The following is a 13,107-nucleotide window of genomic DNA, read 5'->3' on the forward strand; positions in this document are numbered from 1 at the left end:
GTGAAATTAAAGCCCAACGTTAAATTGGCTTACAATGCAGAAACTGCATTTCTATGAATCATCAATAGTACCCTGACAAGTGAGAGATCAAAAGTCTATTTAAAATTCCTATTATATAAGGTACAACATTGCAGCTTTGAATAGCATCGACCGTATTTCTCCACGTGTTTCTTTTAAGTAATCTTTTTCCCCTTTTTGGTATGTGACATCAAGTGTCTTTTGTTACAGTATCCAGGACTCTGAAAAGTTAACAGGTATTGCTTAGCTTCATCACATAGCTTCCAGTTTCTCCTGAATATTTTGCAGATAGAGAATCTCTTGAAAATCAGCCTGTTTGTTTCATGATATTTGAGTTTTGGCTGGGTATGGCAAGCAAGCTGGTTAGGAGACTGTCTGTTTAACATGTTGTTTTCTTTTTACTGTTCCTGTGTAGTTCGTATTTGGAATGGTGATATACTCTTTGATTTTGGAACAGGTGAAGAAGTTACGGATCTGAAGAGACAAGCTGTTGAAGAGATGATGGACAGAATTAAGAAGGGAGTTCATCTGAGACCAGTCAACCAGTCGAGCAGACCTAAAACAAAGGTTTGGAATAAACAGCAAAGCAGCAATATTAACTGAGTATAGTAATTCATACAAAAAAAACAAATTTCTATGGAAGATTCAACTGAATACGTTTTCCTTGCTTTTCTCTCTTGCTTTGCTTTGTCTGTCATGGCCCATTTCAGCTGGGCCAGATTAGTAAGCATGTATTTTTTTAACATGTGTGTTATGTTTGTTTACAGCCAGAAGCACCAAAGCCCTCTGAAAGTGCAATGAAAGAATTAAAAGGGATTCTGGTGAGATCACGTGCAATCTATATTTCAGTGTTTTCTTCTCATTGAGCTGACACAACCTTCTGTGCATAAAGGCTTGAGTAATTGAAAGTTCTGTATCAATATTTTGGTTTGAAGCCGCAGATAGCATAGACATAGGCTAAAAAGAGCAAGAGCTCGCTAGTCTTTGTATGTGTAAAAAGCTGATTTGGAATAGCTCTCCACATGTCTTTATTCAGTGATGAATAGATATTAGGCTTGTATTTGGTCCTTCTAAAAGTAATGGGCTTAAGCTTGCTTTCCTTTTCTCCTTAATTCATATATTGCATTGCTTCTTTTGCACAAGTGCTAGAAGTGTATCAAACACTCGGGTATAGCCATAGTTCTTGCTCCCTGATTTTTGTGATCTCAGAACTTTTGAAGTTGAAGTGCAACTTCAGCATATCAGCTGGAATTTTGCCCTTGTAAGGTGGAATATGGCAAAATCCTACCTATCTCCAAGCAGAACACACCCACTCCACAGCAGATAAGACTTTTTCTGATCAGCCATAATAGCACCTGGATAGTAACTTCAATATTGTGTTGGGTGATGCAAGACAGTACAGCAAAGAGAATAGCCACTGCAGTGCAAATAGCTAATAGTGACTTAAAATCATAACATATTAAACCGAGTCTTTTCCCATCACATTAAAGCAGGGGGAGAAGGGAAGAAATAATCTAGAGAGCCACCAGACCTTAATGCCAAGCTGTAATTGGGGGGGGTGCATAATTAAATATGGAGGAAAAGAGGAAAGGAATAAAATGTAACATGTAGGTTGCTTTAAATGGAACTCCATCAGTACGTGCATTGTTTGCTGTGGTGTGCTGTTTGTACTTGTGCGGACTCCACGGCCCCGCTGATGGCCCTTTCATTTTCTAACAGCAGTTTTATTTCTTTGAGGCTGTATCACTGACAGCAAGGGAGACTTGATTATGTACTTCAGAGGAAGCAGAAGGAGATCTATAGTTACAGTGTCTGACTTGTTGTTTTTGAGTTCTTAAGGATATTTGCAGTGTAAGACATACTATGTAGAACCCAGTTCCAGTCTGCTCTTGAGACCAGTCATTATGCACAGTCAGACAACAAACATGGGGGTGGGATGTGATGGAGTAAACGTTTGTTGTTACTATGCTAATTATGCATTTCATGGAGACCTCCATATAATTGTTACAAACAAAGCATTTATGTTCTGTAAAGCGCAGAGTTTGAGCAACTCAGTTGCTCAAGTTGCTTTTGAATGTGTATGTTAGTATGGATCTGGAGCACAGTGCTCAATAAGAATGCATTTTCTCAGTTAAATCTCAAACAGCTGTCAAAGGAAACATTTTTGGGAGGGGGATGTGGTGGTGGTGATGAATTAATTCTTGTGCTAGAAGCCTGAAAGCAGCTCAGCTTTTGCAGCTTACGGTGACACTTCCTTTTGTCATTGGCTGTTCCCACTCAGAATCTACATGTTTGTCAGCAGAAGTTGTTAAGAATATTCTATTTATGCTCTGGAAAAATGTATAGGAGTCTGACATGTTTTGGAAGACTGAGTCAACAGATTTCCTAGAGATTCCCAAAGATGGCAAGACTCAGAGGGAGAATGAGATAGCATACGGATGCCATAGTTTCAGTTATACGATGAACGTAAACTTTCTCCAAAATGTTTAAGTGGGTGCTGATCCAGCAACTGACTCTTGTCAGGTGGGAGAGGCATGCATGCCTGTTAAAATTCATGTGGGCACCTTTGGGAAGTCATGGGCTTCAATTTTTCTTTTCTTCCCTTTAAGCAAATGCTGCTGTCACAGCTTAGCTGATACAAAATGCTAACGCTGGCATAGAGCAGTGACAACACAGCACTGGATTTCTATCGTGTATGTGTAAAATACTGTTTTAATCTGAGATCTGATCTCGGGCATAAGAGAAACCATCAAGTACGTGGAAATACGCTCACATTTATGCCAGATGAACTGGATTTTAGGATATAATAACATGTTGCAGTTGCAGCTAGTGCACGATGACTTCTCCAGGTCAGGTGTGCGCACCTGAGTACAACACAAGCACATTAAATGCACAACGTGCTGGACGAGTGCAGTATGGCTCTTTGACATTTGCTAATAGAGGCAGTGGGCAGTGTTTGAAGATGGTTTAAATTTTAAGAGGGAAGAAATTAGTGTTTCTCTGCAAACATCAGAGTTCGTTCATTAGTGATCCACAGCATCTTTCTTAAGCCTGATACCAACCCTCAAAGGTAGGCAGGTATGGTTAATCCACAGATGGGGTCTAGATGCTCTCTGTTAAACTATAGGGAGAGTTTTGCAACTGATCTAGAACTGCAGTTGTCTTCCAGAAGCTTAGAAGGCTGTCACATTGCACGTGTGGGAGGTGTGGCAGGGTTTATTGTATACTCAGCTGTGTGTGCCTGTTTCTCGCTGTAGGAAACACTGAACAAATCCACTAGTTCCCGAAGCTTGAAGTCCCTCGAAACAGACAGTGGTGAAACAGAGCTCGAACGAGTTCTGCGGCGTCGGAAAGTGACTACTGACCAGGACAGTGGCAGTAAGTGTCCTGACTCCTTCACAGGCCTCTTCCTACCCCTGCATTAAGACACTCTTGAAGATTTACCTTCTCTTCTGTACCATCGCTGTCTCAGCCATTGTGTCTTTAAAATTACTCTTTAAAATTCCGTTTTGATTTTTGCAGCTGACTTGAATTCTGTTCTTCTTACTCATTGTCTCTAGTCCAGTCAGCTTGGCTAACGTAACCTTTAAACTTTCTTTGGGTTTCAGATCCCACTGGAATCTTGGCCACGTCGGAATCAAAATCTCTGCCTGTGTTAGGTTCAGAAGCCAGTGGTGCACAAACAGCATTGAAGAAGAAAGATTTGGAGGCAGAATTCAGTTCCAAAGTACCCGATTCAGGTCCCGCTTCCAGCCAGCTGAAAGGTGTCACAGGTTCCAAAGCTATGTTACAGTAAGTAGAACATGGTTTTCTAGATAGATTTCAGCACCAGATCTGTTTAGCTGGTGCATTTTGGAAGTGATTTCACTTCAGTGTAGCTTAATGGGATAAATGTACGATCAGCGACTCCTCAAATAATTCTGTCCCACATGGAGGCAGTTGAATTTCCTGTAGTAAAGCTCTTTTCCTGTAGAATCTGTGATCATTGTTCATTAAAAAAAAATGTTCATCTTCTCTACCACGAAAAAAAAGAACTCAAGATTTTTTGAGGAGTAGCAAAGTTGAGGGTTTTTCCTTATCCTGAAGAGGACATTTAGTTATGTAGTTAACTCTTGATTTTTTTTTAAGATGGTTTCAGCTCCGTATTTTCAATATAGTATTTTCAAATAGAATCACATGATTCACGTTGGTCTGCTTGCAGTTGTGCTGGGTGGTTTCTGTTGCACGGAAACGATGCAGGCTGTTACTCTTAACCGTTCTCTGATAAAAGTTGTGACTTACCTTGAAATCTCCAAGATGAAGATTCTTCAGAGGAGAACAAAAAAGCAGTTAGTACTGATGTGCCCAGCTGATAGAAGGATCTTTTATCACGAGGGATTGAAGATCCGAGGTGCCAGTTCAGTATCAAGGAGGTAAACCTGCTTCAGCAGTATTTATCTCAGTCAGATCCCTGGAGGATTTCTGCTGCTTCGTAACAGTACCAGGCTCCTTTTGAAGGCGGGCTGTGCACTTGCTTGGAAGTTCTGCTCACATCTATTTTTATGATCTGATATTTACCTCGCTCTCCTGCAGGTACTTTTATCATTTCTTTTTGAATGGGTGAAGAGCCCGATTTCCTTTCTGAGCCCTGCAGTTTTATTTAATTTACACTGAGTTTTAAAAGCAGACCGCTTTTTCCACTCGTGTGTATTTTCCCCTTTTATTTCATTAAAGTATCCATAGAAGAAAGATGAACTTCATTTTAATTTAATCAGGAAGATGAAGATTTGTTCAACAGGTAATTGGATGTGAATAACGCTGCTGCATTTTCTTGGACTGCCAGAAAGGTTCTCCCTGACAGAAGGGTGAGGTTGTTCCTGAAAAATACTGTGTTTGTAGTTTGTGGATTTCCACAATTTTGAGCAGATAACCTTAATCAAAAAACACAGCAACTCCCACCACCTTTTGTCTACCTTTTATTCCACCAGACTAAGTGGAAATTGCATTTGCAAGAAAGGAAATGAAATAATTGCAGGCCCCAAGGTCTTGCAGAATGCGTGGTGAATTGACAGTGAAAAGGATCTTGTGTTGACAGTCACAGTTGTTATGTGTTATAAAAGCATACATGAAGCTCAATTTATTTCTCAGCTTGCCTATTCAGTGACATCCTAAAAGACATATTTCATTTTAATTTATCTGTTTAAAGCATTAAAACAAATGCGATGGGCCAGATTCCTCAGTGCTGCAGGGCTTCTTTGCTCCGAGTCAGCGGTGTAAAGCTGGAAAGGCTCAGCACTAAGGATGGTTTCCCAAGGGGAGGGAGGAGGTGCTGGGGTGGAAGTAGCCCAGGTGCTGCTGAAGTGCAGTTCCTTTTCTTTGCCTCCTGGGTGCTGCTTGTGGCTAAAGTGAGCAGAGGCAGCCTCCAGACCCCAGGCTGTGTAGTGCCATGGTGAAGCATGGCTCATTTGAAGAAGGTGTCAGAAGGAAGTTCATTCGTCTTGCACATCTGGCAGCTTAGATCTGTAAGCAGGCAGTGTTCTAGGCTTCCCTGGGCGCATCTGTACAGGCAGTTTAGCTTGGATCACGGTGCACTTCTGAAGGGAATCTCCCTGTTGTCCCCTTTCGCTGCGCACGTGCATCCTGCAGTGGTTTCAGTGCATGCACCGGATCCTGGGGTTCACCCTTGGGTGAAGCTGAGCCAGGAGATGTGATGCAGCCTTTAGTGGCTGGCCCAGGGGCTGCGCGAGAGCTCGTTCCGTGCATAACCCTGAAGGGTACTGTGAAGGCACGGGTGCAAAGCACAGACTGTTTGTTCTCCCTGCGTGCCTGCTGCCGGTGCAGCGCTCTGTTTCCTAAAGCAGTCTGTGTTAACTAAACAAACCGCGTGCGGCTTTCACCGGGAACCCTCCCTGACAAAGGCACACAAAAGATTTATCGTGGCGCTCCTCCTCATTCATAGCGGAGCTAAAGCGATGCAGCTGTCTCGTCATGTGCGATTCCTTGGAATCTGGCAGAGGTGTGACCTCCCTCAGCTGCCTGCAGCAGCCAAGCAAACCTTTCATAGCATGGCAGAGGATTGCGTGTCTCATAATCCCCAGGTGTCTCTCCCCAGTGCAGTATTTAACTCTTTTTTTTTTTTTCCCAGCTTGATTTTAATGTACAGCTCCTTACAGAAAACCTTACAGATAGTCATGCGTGAGGTGTTTTTCTTTGCTGCACCATCCCTTTACTAAGACTTGTGATCTGAAGGAGGCGGAGTAATACTTCAAGACATTCTCTATTCACGTTGAGTTAAGTACAGCTGTTCTCATGGAGAAAGAAGGACGCGTGTTTGAAGATGTGTCTGTGAACAGCGCTGACAGAAGTTGGCTCGTTGGGTGAAATCCTGGTTCCCACACCAGCGCAGCTCAGTGACAGCCCAAATACTGAGGAGGTAGTGAAACTGCAGTCTTTGGTTTAGCAGGACTCCGTGCAGAACGTGGTTATCAGTACGGTTCGGTGTTTCCAAAGCATCGCCCCCTGCAGAATCAGGTGGGCTGCTGACACTGGTCGCACTGGAAGGGTAGTGGAAAAAGCCTGTAATGTAAGTAAGTGTGGTTCACGCTGAGACGTCCTGGTATTCAGACTAATTGAGGATATCTCAATCACAGAAATTAATTCAGAAGGAAAATTTAGGGTGTGAACCAAAAGGTTAGGTGCCATTTCCATACAGGAAATAGTTAGAACAGAGGCGTGGAGCCCTGGAGCAGATGGTTTGGAATGTGTGAAGTTTAGCTGAGGTGATGGTGAGGGGAGGACGTAAATAATGTGTCCTACAGAGGGATTGAGGCCTTATCTCAGTATTCAGGTAACTTCCTCCAGTAATCGTTTCCCAGATGTTTAACGCAGCATGGGTACAAATCTGTGACAATTGCTTAGAACAGACTTGGTGACAATGTGGTTCTCTTGGGAGCGTCCCGTGCCTCCCTGCGGTGCAGAGACACAGGAGGGAAAGGTGTGTCTGGCTCTGCCCTGTTTGCTTGTTTCCTGTTCCTCCCCCCAGAATTTGGTAAACATTTTGTTTCTGGGCAGCAGAGATCTCTGGTAACGGTGAACCACAGAGAGGGTTAGTCTTAATCTCATGATTTTATACAATTAAAGGATTTGTCCTCCTTCTCCTGGCTGTAATCTTAGTACCCCTGAATCAGCCACCAGCTCTGCGGGAAGCGGCTCAGCCGCGGCGAGGCAGAGCTACAAAGGTTTTCCAGGGCAGCTTGAGCACGGGCAATTTGGTCTGAACAAACGAAGGAAACAATGGGATGTTCTGGAAGTTTGAGGTCTCCTCAGTTTTAACTGTTTTAAAAGCTACTGTCACATGTTTTTCTTAGACCGTGCGCTATGTGCTCCAACTCATTGCAGGCAGAAGCTCCCGAAGCTGCTTCCTGGAAATACTCTTGCTGATCTTTTTGAGCATTTTCAAAACAGTGCCTGAAATGGGAACACTTTGCCATGACTTGCTCCTGCATAGCGCAGTCAGTCTGCAGTTGCATTCTGCTCGCTGCTGCATTGACCACTTCTACTTCTAGCCAGCAAACTAATTCACTTGTGTCGCTGTTTGCATCCCCTGTAACCTGCATTGGGCAAATGCCGTAGTATGATGGAGTTCTTTTCTTAACGTAAGCCTTCTGCAGGCTTGTAATTGGTGTATTTCTTACTATTGTTTGGTTTAAGAGCAGTTTTTTATGAAGAGGGGCTACAGGTGTCTCAGTGCCCCAGAGCCGGGACCTTGCTGAAAGACAGAGGCTGCTGATCGGGTGTTGTGCAAATGCTGGCTTTTGTGTCAGAGGGCACTTCTTAGCAGCCTGGGTTCCAGGCACAGGACCAACCTGCAGTTCCCCATGCTTGCACAGTGGGCATTGCTGGAGTTGATTTTGGGCAGTGTTTTCTAAATACCGTGTTTAAAAAGAAAAAAAAAAGGAATTTTTCTTGACTGGTCCGTTTAGCCTTTTGCTTTTACATACCGTTAGGAAATTGGGTGAGGCTTCTTCCAAAATTTTTTTGCGAATATCTACTTAAAATTCTGGTTTCTAATGGAAATATGTTTCAGTGACTTCATGAACATGAGCGTCAAGGAAGGTTACATAACAGTCAGGGTATAATCTTAACCAGAGGAAACAAAGAAAGTCCATGTCTCAGTTGACAATCTGACACTGAGTTTGTCCTTTTGTATTCTTACTGCAAATGATTTCCAAGAGGCCCAGCAGCACTGCTTCACTGATGATCCATCGGTACGTCCCTTTATTCTTCTATTTATTGCTTTTGATACTCTTCTCTTCGTAAAGCTGCATGGGACTTTGCATGTCCCATACAATTAATCTAAAAAGCACTTGGCATTTATATCTGGATTTCATGGTACAGGTTTTATGTATTTAGTCATAAAAATATATGCAGGGCTATGAACAATTATGTATGAATCATAGAAGTAGGATCTCGATTTCTGGCTTAACGCTGTAGTTGGACAAGTAGCAAGAATACTGATAGCGATATTAACGATCTTAATGAGGGAAGAGCTTTGCACAGGGCCAGATAGAGCTACCTTGGCTGGACAAATCTGTCATCATTCAAAACTGGCTAACTACAGCTGTACTAATTGCTTTTTCCAAGCTTCATTTGTAATGGCAAGAGCTGTTTTTTGAAAGAAGAGGGCACCAAAATTATGTTCATTCTTGCACTGGAACTTTATTATGCCTGCATTCTGCTCTTGACAACTATTGAAAAGGAGCTACGAATACCTCATCAATAGGGTTAATAATTTCCAACAATACCTCGGCTCTAACAGCAGCACTGTCAGACTGGTGCTGCAACAGTGTAAAGGATTTGAAGAAGGGAATGCTAGTACAACACCGTCTGAATAGTAATTCTTATTTTTACGCTTGAAACTCTGGTTTAATCACTGGTTTTCTCCATTAAACTACTTTATATCGACATCTTTCATTTTTCTGACCTTTGAAGGTGGTAAATATGATTGCTATTTTATCCATTTTTGTTATAAATGAAACAGACTTCAGAGCGTTTGGCTGTGCATCAGTTGTTGGAATGCTGCCATACACTAATGCAGACTCCCCACTGTGAGCCCAGTGAAGAATTATACTTTGATTCACCAGATTGTATTAAATAGTCCAGCTGTTGGGATTTGAAAGATAGTTACCTCCAAAGTGAAATAGAAATGAACTTGGCATTTATGGCTTTGACCATTTTTATCGTGTTGGGCAATCAGCTTTTCAGAGGTAGCACTTTTAAAAATAACCCTCTTCTGGTTACGCTGGTTTAAAAACTTTAATTTGCCGTAACGTTCAAAATACTCCACCGTGTATTTCCTGCAACGATTGGCAACTTTTGCGTAAAATAAACACGATTTTCCTTCTGAGATCGCTAGCTTCCGATGAGTAATCAAACGAGTCCGAAACCGCATCTATTAGCACCGATTTCTGCATTAATTAACTTACACCAAAGTTCGAACGTTAGAGACAACTCTTGCAGTGAAAGCTTCAGCGTGGGATTTCACGCGATGCATCCGGCGCTTCAGCAGTGACCCGAGTTAATGCTTTCTGAAACGGCGAGTGTTGCCAGCTGCGGTTTGCGGGGACGCCTGCGTGCCTTTAGCGTGCACACTGGCTGTCCTGCCCAGGTAGGAGCCGGGCGCCGTCAGCGCAGTTGCTCTGGTTGTTGAGCGGGTGACCTCTTTTTTTCTTGGTCATTTTCTGTAGGACAAAGACTTGTCAAAAGAAAGGGCAATTCATAGCCGATGGATCCACTAGATGAATTTCTTTCTTTGGTCTCCAGTAGGTTCTGCTTTTTTCCTTTAAAGAATGTGTTATCTTTGCAGTACAGAAGGCCATTCTTTATGAGTAAGCGTGAAAAAAACGTTTTAAAAAATGGCTCTGGACTAGTAAATGGATGTAGTGCACAGAGGGCCTTCCGATGCTAGGGTTTTCCGTCATTTTGGTGGTTGCAGCTGTAGCTGTGTAGTCCTCCATACTGTATTCAGCCCGTGGTGTGAGGCCCTATCTAAAGACGTGCTGGGTGTGGGTGCGTAGCCCTAAGGACTTCTCTGTGAGCAGGTCTGGTTACGCACCCACGGGCATCGGAGCCCCTGCACGTGAGCTGCCTGCCTGCAGAGCAAGCCAGCTGCTGGGGGCAGCCTGAGGATGGCGTGGGAAATACCCCCACCTGGCACGTGCTCGGGTCACGCTGTCCTCTTGTTGGCCTTGTTCTATTCTGGTGCACGCTGGCTAATCTAAGGATTTACCTGCGTGCTCTCAGCGCTGCAACAAAGCTTTTGAATATGTACAAGTGCCGTTAGCGTTTAAGCCAGCCTCAGTGAATAATCCTGGTGTCTCTGACCTTTCCTTCCTCTCTCCTTGCTCTGAGTGCAAGAATCTGCAGTGCAAGCGGTTAAGGCATAGTCCCGTTTCTAAAGCAGGGAACACAGGCCTAACACCGCTCTGTATTGGGGTGTCTTTTCAGAACTCACTCACACTCGCTCCCAGCCTGCTGGTGTTGAGCCACAGTAGGAAATCTGGTTTTGCTGCCCTTAGCTTCTGGTGTGCAGTCATGTGTAGTATAGTGCAAGCCTTGTGCTGGCTGCTCTGGGATGCAGGTGTGGAGAAGCAGCCACGTTTTGGGCTACAGGAGACAGGAACGGGGAGCGTTTTCTCTAGGTGCCGCTGCTCTGTTGGACAAGGGGATCCTAAATCCAGCTCGGAGGTGATCAGAGAGAAAATACATTCTTATGGTTATCTTTAAAATGATTCTTTCATAGTCGAAGGATTTTCTTCAGTGTCCTGTAAGTTCATTTTTCTGGTGAAATATCTGACTTGGCTTGTGTAACAAATGATTCAGGAAGGGAAATGTGACTGTTGCATTTTGTGCACTGCTGTCTGTTTGTAACAGCTGTACTCTGTAAACCTATTTACCAGCCTAGTAGACCCGTCCTGGTCACAAATGCTAGTAATAATATAATTGCTTTTCTGTGTATTTACAGCTGTTTTCCTCAGTACGTGCATTGTGATCTGTATTCATATCTCTGCTCTTTTTCCTTTAGATCACCTAGCCATATGGAATTTTCAAGAAAAGCTTCTAGTAGTGAAAAAGAGACAGAATCCGTTGTAGTGTTAGATCCCGTGTCCACCGGTGGAGATCAGATGACTGCAAACACGCTGCATCAGAACAAAACAAAAGAAGAAATACGCGAGCCGCCGCATAAGGAAAGTAACGTTGAGAAAATAAGAGAGACAGACAGTTCTAGCTGTTAATCTCCATGCTGAAAGGCTGTAACTTTTGGGAGTCATATCAGTTGCTTAGGTGTGGTACGAGGGGCTGCAGTCTGCATTCCAAACGGTTTTCAGTAGTACGGATTGAAATGGTCTTTTGTATGCAGCTTTGTTACGTGCATTAGTGTTAAATAATTCTATATTACTCAACATCCCTTTCCCATTTTAGTTTTGCAGGTATGGTTAATATTTTCTTAGACATTGACAGTTACCTTCCTTTTCTTTAAACTGTATTTGAAAAGGCTTTTTCAATTCATCTTCTATTGAGAAGATGCTTTGTGAAAGGTCCAGAAGCCCCCTGCGTCCCTCTTGGATTTGGGACAGAGCCTGTGCGGGTGACTGCACTCACCCCAGTTTTAGTACGGGGGTATTTTGATAATTAAAACAAACCAAACAATTTTTAGACACGTTGCTTTAAAAATATTTTGATACCTACTTAAAAAAAAGGTTTTATAGATCTCCTCACAGCTGCCTCCATGCAGGCCACCTGGATGAAATTGAAAGCACAAAGCCTAACACTTCTGTTCTAGTTTCCCCAGCAGACAGCAGGCCCGGAGGTGGAGGCAGAGCAGCGTGTCCTCTTGGTACCAAGCCTTCTGGTAACGAGAGGCAGTGCCAGAAGTCTGTGGATAGAGAGCGGTGCTCTCCTCTTCCAAGGAGGATTTATCTCCTGGTTTCTCTTTCAGTCTGATGTAGCAGTTTGGTACAGATGCAACTGAAGTCTGTGTGTGCTGCTGCAAGAATGAGCTACTCTGGGCTTGTAGGAATTCCCTGCGTTTGGGATTCAGCCGTTGTAGGACTGCAGGTTGTTTGGAACCAACATTTTGAGAACTCCCAGGTGAAACCCTGTGCCATCAACAAAGAATCCCTTGCTTTGATCCTGGTACAGAGTGGTGGCAGTAAGTTCTCTTTTAGGTAACACTTCAGATTTCTGTATTCGGTAACGCAGCTGCCAGTTTCCCTCAGCCCTTATTTCCTACCAAGATAGGGAGATAGGTGCACAGTTGATTTGCTGCACTGCCAGTGCACATTCCCCTGTAGCTTCTTTCTAAATCCAACACGGTATCTCATTCTGTTATAATGAACAAACAAATGTAATCAGGGAACAAATGCAAGCCTAAGGAAGATCAGCGTAACTGAAATTGCGTGGTCGTGTACCTGAATGCACTTGGATTTTTTAATTTAATGATTTGAAACAGTGATAGTATTGAAGGATGGCTGTTCTGAGTTTGTTAGTTTGGCTCTGCATGCAACTGTCTGGTGCTTTTCCTCCAAATAAAGTGATAGTAACGAGTGTGGTGGTTTCACAACTTTTCTGGTGTTTTTGCATGTTTGCTAAGAAAATCTTGGATTTGATCTAATTACTGAACTGTGTTGAATTCCTAAACCTGGGGAAATTTGTCTCTCCTCATTTGATACCTTGCTTCCTGGAGGGTAGTGGTGGTTTTGGTGGTTAATTTTTCACTTGCGTATCTGTTACACTGAACATAAAACGCGATGTTTTATAAATGTATTTCTCCTTGAATTATTACTGCTGTATTATATATGTTCAAATTTTCAAATTATAAAAAAAAACCCAGAAGTTTTAGAAAAATACTTCTTTTATGTAAACTCTTTGTTACCTACAATGTAAATAATTTATTTATCTTTTCACCGTTGCTTATTAAAAAGACTACTGACAAGTTTCCCAGACCTTGTGAAGTTGACTTGTTATTCCCTGCTTCAGACTGAGGCGAGCTTCCTAGTGATGCAAATTGCAGCTTTGTGCCCTACATTTGGAGTTTGCACTCATGCACTT

The 13,107-nt window shown here is 43.0% G+C and overlaps 1 protein-coding gene across 2 annotated transcripts in view; it reads left to right on the top strand.

Moving 5' to 3' along the window:
• Positions 1-12,994, top strand: part of SHTN1 (shootin 1) — a 57,973-nt gene extending 44,979 nt beyond the window's left edge. For both annotated transcript variants that reach the window (XM_021398302.1, XM_021398303.1), the window contains exons 13-17: positions 476-585; positions 786-839; positions 3,276-3,396; positions 3,627-3,810; positions 11,081-12,994. In XM_021398302.1, the coding sequence (XP_021253977.1) occupies positions 476-585; positions 786-839; positions 3,276-3,396; positions 3,627-3,810; positions 11,081-11,291 (680 nt within the window). In that variant the 3' untranslated portion in view covers positions 11,292-12,994. The remainder of the gene's footprint in view (positions 1-475; positions 586-785; positions 840-3,275; positions 3,397-3,626; positions 3,811-11,080) is intronic.

The sequence above is a fragment of the Numida meleagris genome, chromosome 5, assembly GCF_002078875.1.
Source record: "Numida meleagris isolate 19003 breed g44 Domestic line chromosome 5, NumMel1.0, whole genome shotgun sequence".
Classification (NCBI taxonomy): domain Eukaryota; kingdom Metazoa; phylum Chordata; class Aves; order Galliformes; family Numididae; genus Numida; species Numida meleagris.